Below are 18,596 nucleotides of genomic sequence, written 5' to 3'. Positions count from 1 at the left end.
GGAAAATAATAATAGAGAAAATTTGTTGCTAGCAAGACTGCCCCAGAAGAAATGCTAAGAGAAGACTTTTAAGCTGAAGGAAATGTCACAGAGGGTAACTTTGATCTGAAAGCTAGAACAAAATATACCAGAAAGAGTAAATATGTAGGTAAATATTTTTAGAAGTTTTTAATATTTTCTCTTAATTTCTTTAAAAGACATATGTTTGTTTGAAGTAAAATTGTCACACTGTAGAGTAGGCCCTCTGTATCTGTGAGTTTCTTATCTGTGAGTTCTGCCATAAATCGAAAAACATTCCAGAAAATTCCAAAAAGAAAAACTTGAATTTTCCCTGCACCTGGCAACAATTTACATAGCATTTACATTGTATTTGCAAGTATCTACATAGCATTTACATAGTATTGGGTATTATAAGTAATCTAGAGATGATTTAAAATATATGGGAGGATGTGCCTAGGTTATATGCAAATACTATGCCATTTTATATAAAGGACTTGAGTATGCTTGAATTTTGTTATCTGTGGTGAGGTGCTGAAATTAATCCTTCAAGGATACCAAGGGACAACTGTATTTTTGGAATTATAATGTAAAAGAATGAAATATGTACAACAGGAAAGAAAGGGTGTAATGGAGATAGAAGGTTGCTAAGTTCTATATATTACCAGAAGTAAGTTAATATTAACTTGGAGTAGATTTTGCAAAGTTAAAGATTGATACTATAATACCTAGAACAACAACTGAAAAACATATACAGGAATATAGCTAAAAAGTAAAAAGAGAAAATGTGCACTAAAATATTTGTTTAAACTGAAAGAAGTTAGTAATAGGGACAGAGGATTGAAAAGAGATAAGAAACAACATAATAGTAGATATCAATTCAACCATATCAATAATCACATTAGATGTGAATGTAATAAATAATTGTATCAAAGTTATAACTTTTCAAACTTCATGAGAAGGCAAGATACAATTATATGCTGCCTAAAAGAGAAGCACTTTAAACTCAAGGACATAGCTGGGATGAAAGGAAAGGATGTGAAAATATATCCTGCAAATACTAAGCATACAGGAAAAAGAATGGTTATTTAAATATCAGACAAAACATACCTTAAGGTAAACTAGAGAAAAAAAATTAGCATTTCATAATGATAAAAGATAAACTATAGAAAGAACATATAAAAATTATAATTTTTATGTAGTAAAAAAATGACTTTTTTCATCTTTTTTTCTAATTTTATTTATTTTTATTTATTTGTGGCTGCATTGGGTCTTTGTTGCTGTGCACGGGCTTTCACTAGTTGTGGTGAGCAGAGACTACTCTTTGTTGTGGTGGTTTCTTTTGTTGTAGAGCATGGGGTCTAGGCGTGCGGGCTTCAGTAGTTGTGGCACATGGGCTCAGTAGTTATGGCTTGCAGGCTCTAGAGCGCAAGCTCAGTAGTTGTGGTGCACAGGCTTAGTTGCTTCACAGCATGTGGGATCTTCCCGGACCAGAGCTCAAACCCATGTCCCCTGTACTGGCAGGTGGATTCTTAACCACTGCACCACCAGGAAAGTCCCCCAAATTATAAATGTTTATGCACATAAAAACAGACCTTCATAATATATGAAACAAGAACTGGCAAAATTGAAAGAAAACTAGAAATATCAACCATTATATTTGGAGATTGTAGTATATCTCTCTCAGTAAGTAATGGAACAAAACCCTAAGCATAGTAGAGCAGCACATTCCATCAACTTGGCTTAATGAAATCTACAAAACAGCTGTGTACTCAAACAGCTGTGTCTACATACTTTTCAAATTCAAGTGGAACTTTCCCTAAAAGAGATCTTATTCTGGACCACACACCAAGACTCTGTGAATTGATCTATATGTTAGATCAGTTGATCATACTGTTAGGCCAATATTTTACTCTTTCATTACTATAATTTCATAGCCAACTTTGAAATCAGGTAAGTTCACTGCCTTTGTTCTTTTATTTGAAATTATTTTGTTATCCTAGGTATTTTGCATTTTCACGTACATTTTAAATCAGTTTGCCAATTTCTATAAAATGCCTGATGGGGTTTTGATAGAGATTATCTTGTAGCTACACATCAATTTGGAGAAAATTCCCATATCGACAATATTGAGTCTTCTAATCAAAGAACTTAATACATCTCTATTTATTCATTTTTGTTAGCAGTTTTGTGGATTTTAGTGAAGAGGTTTTGCACATATTTCTTATATTTATTTTTAGTTATTTTTTATGTTATGGTAAATATATATATTTTTTAATTCCAATTTTGAATTTTTTGGTTACTACTGCAGAGAAATAGAATTGTTTTTATATATCGACCTTGTGTCCTACAATCTTGTTAAACTCTCATTTGTTTTAGTAGCTTTTTTGTTGTTCCTTAGGACTTTTTACATACAAAATTATGTTATCTGCAAATAGAGATTTTCTTATTCCTTCCCAACCGTATGTCTTTTTTTTTTTCTTGTGTTATTGCACTAGCTAGTACATCCTATACAATGTTAAATGGAAGTGGTGAAAGCAGATATCTCTGACTTATTTGTGAGCACTAGTCTTTTTCCATTAAATATGTGGTTAGCTATTGGTTTTTCATAGATGCCCTCTATCTGGTGGAGGAAATTTCTTTCCATTCCTAATTTCCTGAAAAAATTTTTTTTTTAAATCCTGAATGAGTACTGTGTTGAATTCTGTGAAATGCTTTTTCTGCAAATAGTCTTGAGGGAATTTGGAGGATAATATGATTGTTCTAAAACTTGACTGATGTGGTAATTGCATAACTGTATACTTTTATCATAACTATCAAACTATATGTTTAAATTGGGTGAATTTTATTTTATATAAAATACATCTTATTAAGCTGTGTAAAACTATTTGTGATGAGGGACAGATCACCATTATTAAGCAATAATGGTGACAGCAATGCTAATAGTCACAGTTACTTAGTAAGGACATGTAGGAGGTATTAACTTACATTTTATAGTCACCACTATGGGAGAGAGCAGATTCTGGCTGAGGACAAACACATCCTGGCTCATGGGGTACCTTGTGGAGCATGTTTTGAATAATATCTCCCAAGATGGAGGGAAAATGTCTATTGCCCTTAAATTCTGTTTCAGGAATATATATACATACATATGTGTGTGTATATATATATATATATATATATATATATATATATATATATATATAAAATACATGTATATATGAATATATATATATGTTACTTCATGAAAAGTAATTTTAGTAACTTCTTATTTATTCCTTATTAGACTATAAGCTGTATGAGTAGGGAGAACACATTTGTATCTTCACAACTGCTGTTTTCAGTACTCATCCCAGTGCTCTGGGAATCTTAGTGGGTAACAAATATCTGTTCAACAAATAAAAGAATTATTTTAAAACTCTCATGATTTTGCCAAGAAGAAAAAAAAAAATTGCATGATTTAATATCTGCTCCCAAGACAGTGAGCCCATACATGACAGTAACTATAGTAACTACAGTATGTTTCAGTGTGCTATCCTGAATTTCTGGCAAAGTCCACATCCTGAAGCCTCTCCCTCCATGTTCTCTCTCATTGGGCTGATGTCATTCCACTGACAAATTTTAAACTATCCACACTGTGTTGTTGTTGGTAAAATTGAGTGGAGCCACATCAAATCGTAGCTTCACCACTGTGTGATTCAGAATGAAATGACTTAACCACTGTAAGTCTTAATTTTTTACTCATAAAATGGGAATCTCAGTAATTTGCAAGAAAAAGCAGTGCATATTGCAGGGCTCCTGGCACAGCGCTTGGTGCGGGGTTCTTGCTCATGCCTGTATTTATGTGCATGTGTGTGTGTAGGGGGGCATGTGCATGTACATGAACCATTATGGTAGCTACACACTTCTTAATCACTTAAAAACACAAGCTTCCTGAGCTGCAGACCTTTCATTCTAACAGGATTCAATGCTTTAAAAGAACAGGTGGAGTTGCATCTACTTAACAAACACACATTAGAGTAAGAAACGCAGCAATCAGTTCATTGTGTCATTTAGACCAACTCTCTGAAGGATTAGGACAAATGGCCAAAATGTCCACTCTCACTTTTTATCTACATAACCATTCATGAGCATTGAGAAAATGTTTGAATATGTCTATTATTTTAAGCATGAACAAAATATTTCCTTAATTGCCTTACCATGTGTCTGACTAGCTGCTTGTACTGTGGAGCTTGTGGGTGGTTCCCCTGCTCAGCTCGGCTTTGGAGACTAAGCGACGTCACCCCCTCACATCACAGGCTACCCTGGCTTCCTCCTCCTTGACTCACTATTTTATCTCTTTGCTACCTGAACCTCACAAGAAAACTCTCCCTTTGACTGAATGACTTAGAGTATTTCTTCAGGGGATAAAAAAAAGAAAAAATCAAGGAGGAATATTTTTCCAGGTTTGTCATATTTCAGACAAGTGAGAGTCTGTCTTTAACAATTAATCCAGGTCTTTTCCTGCATGTCTGTCCTGGGAAGGAACGACTTCTATTTGTCTTGTTTTTCTGGACAGACTACTTCTAAGCCTGGGACACAGCGATCACCCCCATCTTCTGCACATTGCTGAAGGCAGTGAGTCCACACACCTTCTGCCTTTCGTAATCGAAAACAGTTTTGTGTATTTATCTCAAATCTGATAGAGATTAGTTTTGAGTGATGGGATTAGGAAGAGTGATTTTTATCTTCTCCTTCTTTCCAACTTTCTGGTCACATTTTTTTTTTTTTTTTTTTTTTTTTTTTTTCCGGTATACGGGCCTCTCACTGTTGTGGCCTCTCCCGTTGCGGAGCACAGGCTCTGGACGCGCAGGCTCAGCGGCCATGGCTCACGGGCCCAGCCGCTCCGCGGCACGTGGGATCTTCCCGGACCGGGGCACGAACCTGCGTCCCCCGCACCGGCAGGCGGATTCTCAACCACTGCGCCACCAGGGAAGCCCTCCAACTTTCTGTAATGAACATATTTAACTTCTATAAACAGAAAGACAAACACTTTCATTTTCCAAAGGACAACTATTATGGAGTATGGACCTTGATCACTGACACTTAAATTGAAGAATCAGAATGTGTTGAAATTGTACCTTCACACAGAGTTGGACAGAGTAAGTAAAGACACATTAGAGCTAATTTTAATTTCTAAGCCCTCAAAAATATAAGTAAAGTTCACAAAACAGTAGTTTTATACATTTCAGAAAATTAGTAAACTCAGGGACAAGGAAGGCACATAGCTGTTTTTACAAATAAATAGCAGAATGTTAAGTTTATACTGTTTTTATTTGCAGATGAATTTGAGTTTGAATATAATATGCAAATTGAAAATACAGGTAGCCCAGAGAGATTATATCCTTACCTTTTCATCACATAATAAATAACTTTTAAATCTTTCCTAATGAATTTACTCCTTTGTATTTAATTCAAATATATTAGCACAGAAGTTTAATTTTATAGTTTAGTTTGTGCTATACAGCAGCATAGGGAGTGAGAAAGGGGATGGGGTTTGGGGGAAGAGAAGGAAAAGGGGCTGGGAAGATAAAGAGGGAGTTTGCCATCTGATGCAGGGGATGCCGTCTTCATTTGCTTTCAGGACCACTTTCAAAAAGCAGCAACATGTGATTTGGGTGGGTGATAGAAATCAGGCACTCTTACAGATGGAGGGTCTGAGAAGGTTTTTGAATCACCTTAGCCATGACCTCTTGTCTCCAGCCAATGCCGTTGACACCTTGTAGCTGTCATGCTGGTAAAGCCCAGGCTGAGGCAAGTGGGAGAAGGTAGATGTGCAATCCCAAGCCTTCTGAGTGAGGGGACGTAGTTGTGGGTGGATTGTGGGGAGCAGCCTCCTTGTCGTCTCTGAACTGGCCGGGAGCATGTCCTTCAGAGCCAGGATGCTGCGTTCTCCAAGCCCTGGATAGAGCCACGGTGAGCTGATGAGCATTCTTTCTTCCCATTTCCCTCCAGAGAGCATGCTCTGCTACGCTAAAATTGTCTGGAACAATGTGTCTTAGAGCACCCCTTCCAGCATCTCTGTATGTTGTCAAACTTGGAAGAGTAAGGCAGCTCCAATGGTAGGCTTCTCAGCTCATTTCAGACTGTTTCTTTTCTGCATCAGTCTCTGCATGTTGCTTCAGTCCCTAAGCCTGAATTTCAGCTGCTACGATGGTGTGAAACATAAAAAAATGGAGTGAGAATGAAGAGGAGTGATTATGAGAGTATGAAAGCCACGTCCGTGATTATAAATGGAAAAAAGAGCAATTGTCAACCCCAGTTGGCACTTGATGAGACACCAGGGAGGGGTTTCTGTTTGAAGAAAAGCACTCTCTGTTGCGATAGAAGCCGACCTTGGGCTGTGGAGGCGCGGTGACTCTTACAAATCTCCAGCCTCCACAATTACTCCTGGGAAACACAACCTCCTAGGAGGACGGGAGGAGAGAGGAGAGGTAGAGGGGTGAGTGGGACGATTCTTAGTAAATTTTGTTCTCCAGGGAGTGGACTTCGGAGGGATGGGGGACTTGAGGGGACCAGGGAAGCTGGAGGTTTCCAATATTAGTATTTATGGTTGTTTTTTATTTCCAAGAATGTGTAGTTGGCTTCATCAGTAAGCTAGGTTGCTTTTTGTTCTTTCGGAATAACCATCTGGGAATTATTAATTCCCAATTTAATTTGCACAGGTAGAATTGTAATTGTCTGGTTTGCTCATTTTCTCAATTTTAAATGCTTCCTGCAAGGAAGCCATCCATCTTTTTCAGCAAAGCCTTTGTAAGCCCTCCCCTAGTAGAAGGGCACCTGCAGAGCAGGTGGAGATGGGGGTGGTCCAAGGCTGTCCTTGTTGTCCTTCAACATGGAACAGGGGTGCTGTTACTCCTTCCTCCACACAGCAGCCCGGGGAGGGGAGGGGAGGGGAGGGGAGGGGAGGGGAGGGGACTGCTTGTGCAGGCCATTGTCCTGTCATCCTGTTTCCTTGGGAGTTGCCATCTCTCTGTCCTTCCCACCCTCTAGACCTTGGGAATTCTGGTGGGGGAAGGTGTTAGGCCCAGGATCTGAGAAACTACTTCGCATGTGAGTCTTGGGAGTCTCAGGGAATGAACTGCACTGCCCAGAAGACCAGATGACCATTGGAATAGAGTCTTGGGTCCCTTATCTCCTCTATCCCTGGAGGGCTCAGGGAGAATGGGATACTCCTGGGATGGTTTGGAAACTCCTTAATTGGTAAACAGGGCTGGGAAAGTGCTTGGGGTCCTTGAAAAAGAAGGTGTTGGCTAAGCACTAGAGGGAGACATAATTTTATTCCAGAGAACTAGGGTTTGTAATGGATAAGGGATAGTCTGAGGGCAGAGTGACAGACTGAGTGTGTTTTTGTAGTCTCTCTCCTCAGTGCTCAAAAAGGACAGATCTGCCTTTGAAAACAATAGGAACCACTTAAGCTATTGAAGCTGTTAAGCGAGAACAAGAAGATTTGGGACAACCAGGAAACAAGCTCAGAGCCAGGTCCCCAAATCAGAGAGTGTGAGTGAGGGCAGGTCCTTGGGCCACGTCCATGTGGTCTCCCAGGCCTCCCCTGCTGAACCACCATAGTGGCTTCGATGGGAATCCCTCCCTGTAGGGAAAGACACTTTCCTCTAAGAAAAGCTGCCCCTAAGCGATGGGGTGGGAGGGAAGAGCAAGAGCAGCAGCAGAGGGAACTTCTCAACATTTGTCCAAATGTTGTGGTGAGGACGGAGCGGGAGGTGGACCCAGTGAAACTGCTAGAGACTTTTTGCCCAACTGCCGACTCGGCAAGTCCACCTGAAAGTTCTAAAACAGATCAAATGGAATGTGCCCGGACAGCCCTTCCTCCCCTATCAGCCTGCTCCTATCGTGGCTTCACTAACTATGTCTTAGTCGGCTGGGGTTGCTCTATCATAATGCCATAGATGCGGCATCTGAAACAACACACATTTATTTCTCACGGTTCTGGAGGCTGAAAGTCCAAGGTCAAGGTGCCAGCAGATTTGGGTTCTGGTGATGACATGCTTCCTAGCTTGTAGACCACCTTGGTGCTGTGTCCTCACGTGACCTTTCCTTGGTGGGCAGTGGAGGGAGCAGGCTCTGGTGTCTCTTCTCGTAAGGGCACTAATCCCATCACGGGGCCCCCATCCTCATGACCTCATCTAACCCTAAGTACCTCCAAATACCATCACATTAGGGGTTGGGACTTCAACATACGCATGGTGGGGTGGGTACAGGGACATTCAGTCTATAACATTCAGAGAACAGACACCATCTCCAGGCAGACCGGAAGACCCTGAGTCATGTAATCACTCACACTGTGTTCCTTGCTCACCTGCTGCACCCACCTGATCCTATAGTCTCCAGGTCTCCAGCTCAGGACAGCACTACCCTCCCCTACTGCCCCTGCCCTCCCATCACTACTGCCAGGCCTCCTCAGCTGGTCTCAGCCCTCCTGCTACCATCTGTCTTGAGCTGCTGCTTCCCTGTGGGTAGCAGAATAAAGCTGTAATCCCTGAGAATGTTTGAGACAGTCATTCCTGATCTCAACACACATGTCACCTCCTCAATCCCATTACACCTTCAGGTCCCAGGGGACCCTCCGTCCCCTCCATTAAGGCATCTGTTCTATCTGATAATCGTTTTCTTACCTGTCCTCCTCCTCTTCCACTGGATCCCCAGTTCCTGCAGGGCCACCTGCTGTCTTTGCAAACTCACCACCACAGGGTGCTCAGCACTAGCACCAGCCAGGAAATGATGCTGAATGGGATGATTGACAGGCTTCCAAACACTCAGCATTCTCACAACTGAATCCAAACCCTCCAGTGAGTAATCTGTCTTAAAGGGCTTTCCACCCAAAGCCAAAGCAGCACCCATCTCGGATGATCACTGTTCAGAGCTGTATCCAGGCACCTTCTCTGACTGCTATTTGGATAGCAGTGCACCATGGTAGCATCATCTCATCTGTAAAAATTAATAGCACTTTTCTGCTGCCCAAGAGTCAGAAATGGGAATCTTCAGAGCTTTCAACTCATTGTTAGGGGGTCTGGCCTTGGTTTTGGAATTCACACTGCAGATGACAGGAAGGCCATTTCTCTTGATTTCCCTCTCTCAGGAGTGCTGTGCTGGAAATGGGGTCAGCACAGAAATACTGATGGCCTAAGGCAGCTAGCTGGCAGCAGGGACAGGAGATTTTATCTCAAACCCTAATGAAAGGGAAAGAGTCCACTGAGGTGAGTAAATCTACAGACAGTCCAGAGTGATATTATTACATGCACTTCCTTACACATGGAATTTGCATTCCCTTTGCAAATCTTTGTTTCTTAGTCCCCTGGGATTAAGAAAAGGAAAAAAAAAAAAAAGATTTTTCCAAACTACATGTGGAAACTCCAAACTAGATTATATTTGCAATTTTAGTTCTTCTGGGATGACTTTTATGTTACTGCATGTCAATTACACCTGAAAGTGAAATCCCAATGTACCTGTATCCCCAGTCATTTTCATGTGGAGGTGATCTTGTGAGGGGGTCCTGGGTGCATGGTCATTGTAGTATCACTTCAGCTCATAGGTCAACTTGTTGCCAAGGTCACAATGGCTGTGAGGCTGAGTCTGGGGGCTGAGACCATCTCCAGGCAAAGCACATTCCTAAGAGAAATGTCATGTCAGGTCACAGGTACGAGGACTGAGCTACTGCTCTTCATAAGAGTTGGGGGCAATGGAAGGCTCTGGTGTCACACCACTGTCCACCCATGGTTGGTTTTCTCTAGAAGGACATTATAAGGATATGAGCTGTATAAATTTTTATGTGCATTTTTCCTTCTCTTCCCCCAGACTCAGCTCCTGATACTCTGGCAAACAATTAGAAAACTGTTAAGTCAAAATCACTTACACTTTTAGGATGCAGATGGGTACATAAATGTGAGGCTTTTTTAAACCTTTGCAGCTAAGCTTTAACGTGCTACTGGGTTAAATATTTTTTTAAACATCTTTATTGGAGTATAATTGCTTTAAAATGTTGTGTTAGTTTCTTCTGTATAACAAAGTGAATCGGCTATATGCATATGTATATCCCCATATCCCCTTCCTGTTGCGTATCCCTCCCACCCTCCCTATCCCACCCCTCTAGGTGGTCACAAAGCACTGAGCTGATCTCCCTGTGCTATGAGGCTTCTTCCCACTAGTTATCTATTTTGCACTCAGTAGAGTATATATGTCCATGCCACTCTCTCACTTCATCCCAGCTTACCCTTCCCCCTCCCAGTGTCCTCAAGTCCATTCTCTACATCTTCGTCTTTATTCCTGTTCTGCCCCTAGGTTCATTAGAACTTTTTTTTTTTCTTAGATTCCATATATATGTGTTAGCATACGGCATTCGTTTTTCTCTTTCTGAATTACTTCACTCTGTATGACAGTCTCTAGGTCCACCCACCGCACTATAAATAACTCAATTTCATTTCTTTCTATGGCTGAGTAATATTCCATTGTATATATGTGCCACATTTTCTTTATCCATTCATCTGTTGATAGACAGTTAGGTTGCTTCCATGTCCTGGCTATTGTAAATAGTGCTGCAATGAACATTGGGGTACATGACTCCTTTTGAATTATGGTTTTCTCAGGGTATATGCCCAGTAGTGGGATTGCTGGGTCACATGGTAGTTCTATTTTTAGATTTTTAAGGAGTACCCATACTTTTCTCCATAATGGCTGTATCAATTTACATTCCCACCAATAGTGCAAGAGGGTTCCCTTTTCTCCACACCCTCTCCAGCATTTATTATTTGTAGATTTTTTTTTTTTTTTTTTTTTTTTTTTTTTTTGGTGGTACACGGGCCTCTCACTGTTGTGGCCTCTCCCATTGTGGACCACAGGCTCAGGATGCACAGGCTCAGTGGCCATGGCTCACAGGCCCAGCCACTCCGTGGTATGTGGGATCTTTCTGGACTGGGGTATGAACCCGCGTCCCCTGCATCGGCAGGTGGACTCCCAACCACTGCACCACCAGGGAAGCCCTATTTGTAGATTTTTGATGATGGCCATTCTGACTAGTGAGAGGTGATACCTCATTGTAGTTTTGATATGCATTTCTCTAATGATTAGTGATGTTGAGAAACCTTTCATGTGTTTGTTGGCAATCTGGATATCTTCTTTGGAGAAATGTCTATTTAAGTCTTCTGCCCATTTTTGGATTGGGTTGTTTGTTTTTTTTGATATTGAGCTGCATGAGCTGCTTGTGTATTTTGGAGATTAATCTTTTGTCAATTGCTTCATTTGCAAATATTTTCTCCCATTCTGTGGGTCATCTTTTCATCTTGTTTATGGTTTCCTTTGCTGTGCAAAAGCTTTTAAGTTTCATTAGGTCCCATTTCTTTATTTTTGTTTTTATTTCCATTTCTCTAGGAGGTGGGTCAAAAAGGATCTTGCTGTGATTTATGTCATAGTGTTCTGCCTGTTTTCCTCTCAGAGTTTTATACTGTCTTGCCTTACATTTAGGTCTTTAATCCATTTTGAGTTTATTTTTGTGTGTGGTGTTAGGGAGTGTTCTAATTTCATTCCTGTATATGTAGCTGTCCAGTTTTCCCAGCACCATTTACTGAAGAGACTGTCTTTTCTCCATTGTATATTCTTGCCTCCTTTATCGAAGATAAGGTGACCATATGTGCATGGGTTTATCTCTGGGCTTTCTATCCTGTTCCATTGATCTATATATCTGTTTTTGTGCCAGTACCACACTCTCTTGATTACTGTAGCTTTGTAGTACAGTCTAAAGTCAGGGAGACTGATTCCTCCAACTCCATTTTTCTTTCTCAAGATTGCTTTGGCTATTCAGGGTCTATCATGTTTCCATACAAATTGTGAAATTTTTGTTCTAGTTCTGTGAAAAATGCCATTGGTAGTTTGATAGGAATGGCATTGAATCTGTAGATTGTGTTGGGTAGTATAGTCATTTTCACAATGTTGATTCTTCCAATCCAAGAATATGGTATATATCTCTCCATATGTTTGTATCATCTTTAATTTCTTTCATCAGTGTCTTATAGTTTTCTGCATACAGGTTTTGGTCTCCTTAGGTAGGTTTATTCCTAGGTATTTTATTCTTTGTGTTGCAGTGGAAAATGAGACTGTTTCCTTAATTTCTCGTTCTGATTTTTCATCATTAGTGCATAGGAATACAAGAGATTTCTGTGCATTAATTTTGTATCCTGTTACTCTACCAAATTCATTGATTAGCTCTAGTAGTTTTCTGGTAGCATCTTTAGGAATCTCTAGGTATATTATCATGTCATCTGCAAACAGTGACAGTTTTACTTCTTTTCAAATCTGGATTCCTTTTATTTCTCTTTCCTCACTGACTGTTGTGGCTAAAACTTCCAAAACTATGTTGAATAATAGTGGTGAGAGTGGGCAACCTTGTCTTGTTCCTGATCTTAGAGGAAATGGTTTCAGTTTTTTACCACTGAGACCGATGTTGGCTGTGGGTTTGTCATATATGGCCTTTATTATGTTGAGGTAGGTTCCTTCTATGCCTGCTTTCTGGAGGGTTTTTTATCATAAATGGGTCTTGAATTTTATCTAAAGCTTTTTATGCATCTATTGAGATTATCATATTGTTTATATCCTTCAATTTGTTAATATGGTGTAACAAATTGATTTATTTGTATATATTGAAGAATCCTTGCATCCCTGCGATAAACCTCACTTGATCATGGTGTTTGATCCTTTTAATGTGCTGTTGGATTCTGTTTGCTAGTATTTTGTTGAGGATTTTTGCATCTATGTTCATCAATGATATTGGCCTGTAGTTTTCTTTTTTTGTGACATCTTTGTCTGGTTTTGGTATCAGGGTGATGGAGACCTTGTAGGATGTGTTTGGGAGTGTTCTTCCCTCTGCTATATTTTGAAAAAGTTTGAGAAGGATAGGTGTTAGCTCTTCTCTAAATGTTTGATAGAATTCACCTGTGAGGCCATCTGGTCCTAGGCCTTTGTTTGTTGGAAGATTTTTAATCACAGTTTCAATTTCAGTGCTTGTGATTGGTCTGTTTATATTTTTTATTTCTTCCTGGTTCAGTCTCAGAAGGTTGTGCTTTTCTAAGCATGTGTCCATTTCTTCCAGGTTGTCCATTTTATTGGCATATAGTTGCTTGTAGTAATGTCACATGATCCTTTGTATATCTGCAGGGTTAGTTGTTACTTCTTTTTCATTTCTAATTCTGTTGATTTGAGTCTTCTCTCATTTTTTCTTGATGAGTCTGGCTAACGGTTTGTCAATTTTTTTATCTTCTCCAGGAACCACCTTTTAGTTTTAATGATCTTTGCTATTGTTTCCTTCATTTCTTTTTCATTTATTTCTGATCTGATCTTTATGATTTCTTTCCTTCTGCTAACTTTGGGGTTCTTTAGTTCTTCTTTCTCTAATTGTTTTAGGTGTAAGTTTAGGTTGTGTATCTGAGATGTTTCCTGTTTCTTGAGGTAGGATTGTATTGCTAAACACTTCCATCTTAGAACTGCTTTTTCTGCTTCCTATAGGTTTTGGGTTGTTGGGATTTTATTGTCTTTTGTTTCTAGGTGTTTTTTGATGTCCTCTTTGATTTCTTCAGTGATCTCTTGGTTATTTAGTAGCTTATTGTTTAGCCTCCATGTGTTTGTATTTTTTGCAGTTTTTTTTTCCTGTAATTGACATCTAGTCTCATAGCATTGTGGTCACAAAAGATACTGATACAATTTCAGTTTTGTGAAATTTACAAAGGCTTGATTTGTGACCCAGGATATAGTGTATCCTGGAGAATGTTCCATGAGCACTTGAGAAGAAAGTGTATTCTGTGTTTTTGGAATGAATGTCCTATAAATATCAATTAAGTACATCTTGTTTAATGTATCATTTAAAGCTTGTGTTTCCTTATTTATTTTCATTTTGGATGATCTGTCCACTGGTGAAAGGGGAATGTTAACGTCCCCTACTATGATTGCATTACTGTCAATTTCCCATTTTATGGCTGTTAGCATTTTCCTTATGTATTGAGGTGCTCCTTTGTTGGGTGCATAAATATTTATAATTGTTATATCTTCATCTTGGATTGATCCCTTGATCATTATGTAGTGTCCTTCTTTGTCTCTTGTAGTAGTCTTTACTTTAAAGTCTATTTTGTCTTTTATGAGAATTGCTACTCCAACTTCCTTTTGATTTCCCTTTGTATGGAATATCTTTTTCCATCCCCTCACTTTCAGTCTGTATGTGACTCTAGGTCTGTAGTGGGTCTCTTGTAGACAGCATATGTACAGGTTTTGGTTTTGTATGCATTCAATCAGTCTATGTCTTTTGGTTGGAACATTTAATCCATTTACGTTTAAGATAATTATCGGTATGTGTGTTCCTATTACCATTTTCTTAATTGTTTGGGTTTGTTTTTGTAGGTCTTTCCCTCTCTTGTGTTTCCTGCCTAGAGAAGTTCCTTTAGCATTTGTTGTAAAGCTGGTTTGGTGATGCTGAATTCTCTTAGCTTTTGCTTGTCTCTAAAAGTTTTAATTTCTCCGTGGAATCTGAATGAGATCCTTGCTGGGTAGAGTAATCTTGGTTGTAGGCTTTTCCCTTTCATCACTTTAAATATATCCTGCCACTCCCTTCTGGCTTGCAGAGTTTCTGCTGAAAGATCAGCTGTTAACCTTATGGGGATTCCCTTGTGTGTAATTTGTTGCTTTTCCTTTGCTGCTTTTAATATTTTTTCTTTGTATTTAATTTTTGATAGTTTGATTACTATGTGTCTCGGTGTGTTTCTCTTTGGGTTTATCCTGTATGGTACTTTCTGTGCTTCCTGAACTTGATTGACTATTTCCTTTCCCATGTTAGGGAAGTTTTCGACTATAATCTCTTCAAATATTTTCTCAGACCCTTTCTTTTTCTCTTCCTCTTTGAGGACCCTTATAATTCGAATGTTGGTATGTCTAATTTTGTCCCAGAGGTCTCTGAGACTGTCCTCAATTCTTTTCATTCTTTTTTCTTTATTCTTCTCCCTGGCAGTTATTTCCACCTTTTTATCTTCCAGCTCACTTATCCATTCTTCTACCTCAGTTATTCTTCTATTGATTCATTCTAGAGTATTTTTATTTCATTTATTGTGTTGTTCATCACTGTTTGTTTGCTCTTTAGTTCATCTAGATCCTTGTTAAATGTTTCTTGTATTTTCTCCATTCTTTTTCTGAGATTTTGGATCATCTTTACTATCATTACTCTGAATTCTTTTTCAGGTAAGTTGCTTATTTCATCTTCATTTATTTGGTCTTGTAGGTTTTTACCTTGCTCCTTCATCTGTAACATTTGTTGTTGTTGTTGTTTCTTTCTTTCTTTTTGTTTTCTTTTTGGTGGGTGGTGCTATACTTCTGTCTTACTGGTTCTTTGGCCTGAGGCGTCCAGCATGGAGTTTGCCGGTAATTGGATAGAGCCAGGTCTTGGTGCTGAGATGAGGAACTTTAGGAGGCCCCACTCTGATTAATATTCCCTGGGATCTGTGGTTCTCTGTTATTGCACCAGTTTGCACTTGGAGTTCCCATCACAGGAGCTTGGGCCTGACCTCCAGCCTGGGAACCAGGATCCTGAAAGCTTCATGTGTGGTAAAAAATAAATAATAATAAAAAATAAAAGAAAGAAAAAAAGGAACAGGACAATATCAAAGAATAAAAAACAAAAAGATTAGAAAGATAAGATATTAGAATGAAAAAAAATATGTTAGAAAAACTAAAAATATAATTGAAACAACCAGTCGCTGGGAGGTCCTCCCATCCCCTAGGTGTCTGTGGTCCCCCACCGGTGCCTGGTAGGTGCCCTAGTTGTACAGAGATGCAAATTCTGCATCCTCCTACTGTGCCATCTTGACTCCTCCCCCTGGGTTAAATTTTTAAATAAAGGGGAAAAAATGACAGTTATTGATTTATACAAGTTCTAATTCTGAAACAGTTTTCAAATGAAAACTTCCCTTCGAAGTTTTAGTTTCAAGGGGCTGGGGTATTGGGTTCAGGGAAGCAAAGTCTTCAGCTCTGACTTTTAGGGTGAGTCCCAGACCTCAGGGATGTCTGGTTAGTCAGCTTGTGGACAGCAGGCAGCTTCAGTTGGCATGCAGAGCACGTGGTACATCAATCAGCATGATGTTGTTTGCATATCTAAACTCAGCACTTCAATTTGAAGCTACTGAAATTCACTCGATGAGAGGAGGTGACAGAACAGCAGAAGGGAGCCAGGATGGTACAGGAGAGCTTAGCCTGGAAGTGTCAGAAGCCAGGACAGACCCCTGTTCTCCCCCAACCCACAGAGACCTGCTTACTGATGTGAATCAACAAAGGCAAAGGAGAGAGGGAGGTGTAGTCCAACATCCTCTTTGTTCTCTTCTATTTAATTGCCCATCACCCCCATTCAGATCCCTATACACCAGTCTCCAGAATTTTCCACAAAGCGATGTCTCTTGTGACAGGGCCCACTGTTTCATATTAGTTTCTGTGTGTCTTGTTCAACCTTTATTCAGGAAGGAGACAATGGCAGACAGCTTCTCAGCAAGAGCCACAGCTTGCAACACTGCAGAGCAGCAAAAATGAGATCAGAGCCTAATGTGTCTAGACAGGATATTTAAACAGCCAGAAAGGAAGCACGGGTACCTCTGGCTCCCTGTGTCTGGGCTACATGGTTCTGTGCTCTCTGCTGCATTTTCCTCCGTGATTTTTCTTAAAGAGCTAAGATGCCAAGTGAGTGGGAATGGAGGCTCTAGTTTTCTTGACTCATTACTGCTGACTCTCATCAGTTCTCTGTCCCATAAGAATCAGCACTTCTCCTATGAATTAAAGGCTTCCTGTCAACAAGTTTGTACCAAAAATGTGCAAAAAAATCTTCTTTCTGGACTTCCCTTGCTAATGATGACTTCTTTCACTTTCTTGACAGCTCACCCCTAAAGTGCTGCAGTGTGGGAGGAGAGCTACCAAGAGGGATAGACACTAAAGAGTGAGCAAGTGATTCCAAGTACATGTTACATAAGATGAAAATAGCAATTTAATGCAAAATAAAAGGAGCTAGCAGGGCATGTGTGGCAGGTATGGGGAGGCTTGAAGGACTGGGAGGCTTGGACCAGTTGGTCTGATGTCCCTGGAAAGGCCCTGACAATGGGATGTTCATGGACCGACAAGGAGATGGGGTCCGGGTCTGTGCACCACCATGCTGACCTCCTTCCTGAATGTTTTTAATTATAGAGAAAAGGTTTTCTCACAGAAAAGCGCTAACTGAGAACAAAACAGAAAACGCACAAATGGACTCCAGTCTTACGACCATTGTCCACCTTCAGCCACATGCTGCGTCCCATCTGTCCCTTTGCTGGCCCCCAACACACCAGCAGTGGGGCATCTTCATACCTCAGCAGTCGACCAAAACCCTGGATTCTTAACTCTGAGAAGGAGTCCATCCAACTTGGCTGAAACTTTTTGGTAGCTGAGGACAGAGAAAATCACCAGACATAGAAGCCTAGAGAACTTTTGGGGAATAATAAGAGGGAGGCATACAGATGGAAAGATCTCTTTCAATCCTGTGATTAAATCTTAATGAACCTTTACATTCCCGCAAAAAAAAAAAAAAATCAAATTGTATTTCTTCACAGAGGATATACAAGAGTTCAATGTTCAGTGGCTTTTTGATCATAGAACATCACAGAACAAAACAAATGTTAATACAACCAGTTTGAACTCTCCAACAGACTGAATTCCAAAAGTTTATTTCAAGACATTTGTGAAGAAGTTTGATCACTTATTCTAAAACAAAACAATTCTGTGTATTCTCAGCTATAGCTGAGTGAGGTGAAGTAATGGTCTCTTTCTGTAATTGTGTTTGAAATGCTCTGTGCACCTGCCCAGGAACTCACTCATCATTTCCTCATGGGGAAACCAAGTTCCAGCTACAGTGGCCATGAATTCATGTTCAGTTTGGAGAAAAAGCACTCAGTGTGGTTCTGGGGAAGAAATACCGTACCACCACACTGTCACAATTTTCCTCTTACAGGTGTTCTTATTTGGGAAGTGGGGCAGGGTCCAGGGGTTTAGATTGGGTTTTCCTGACACCTATTAGACATATATTCATCTTTCATTGAATTAAGTGCTGGCAAGGGGACTTCCCTTGTGGCCCAGTGGTTAAGACTCCATGCCCCCAGAGTCGGGGGCCAGGGTTCAATCCCTCGTCAAGGAGCTAGAGCCTGTATGCTGCAACTAAGAGCCTGCCTACTGCAACTAAAGATCTTGCATGCTGCAAGGAAGATCCCGCACGTGGTAATGAAGACCACACATGCTGCAACTAAAAAATCCCGTGTGCCACAACTAAGACCTGGCACAGTCAAATAAATACATAAGTAAATAAAAATAAATGCTGGTAAGGCAAGGACAACCTGCAGGGCAGTGTATGGTCACAGATAGTGTGGGACAATCTCTACTCCTGTCTAGATTTTCCTCCGTTATAATCACACCCCAAACCAAAGCCTAGTCCATCCACCTGCCCATTGTGTAGGAGGTTTTGCATCCCATTGGAAGCTTAGATTTGCAAATTCAGCACTCACCTAGAT

The 18,596-nt window shown here is 40.1% G+C and overlaps 1 protein-coding gene across 1 annotated transcript in view; it reads left to right on the top strand.

Moving 5' to 3' along the window:
- MED10 (mediator complex subunit 10) overlaps positions 1–16,965 on the top strand; it is a 296,180-nt gene extending 279,215 nt beyond the window's left edge. Inside the window, exon 4 of the mRNA XM_067030778.1 lies at positions 16,940–16,965. Coding sequence (XP_066886879.1) covers positions 16,940–16,950 — 11 coding nt within the window. The 3' untranslated portion in view covers positions 16,951–16,965. The remainder of the gene's footprint in view (positions 1–16,939) is intronic.
- Positions 16,966–18,596: the final 1,631 nt, after the last annotated feature.

This window comes from Kogia breviceps, chromosome 4 (assembly GCF_026419965.1).
Source record: "Kogia breviceps isolate mKogBre1 chromosome 4, mKogBre1 haplotype 1, whole genome shotgun sequence".
Lineage (NCBI taxonomy): Eukaryota > Metazoa > Chordata > Mammalia > Artiodactyla > Physeteridae > Kogia > Kogia breviceps.
This window is presented reverse-complemented; position numbering and strand designations above follow the sequence as displayed.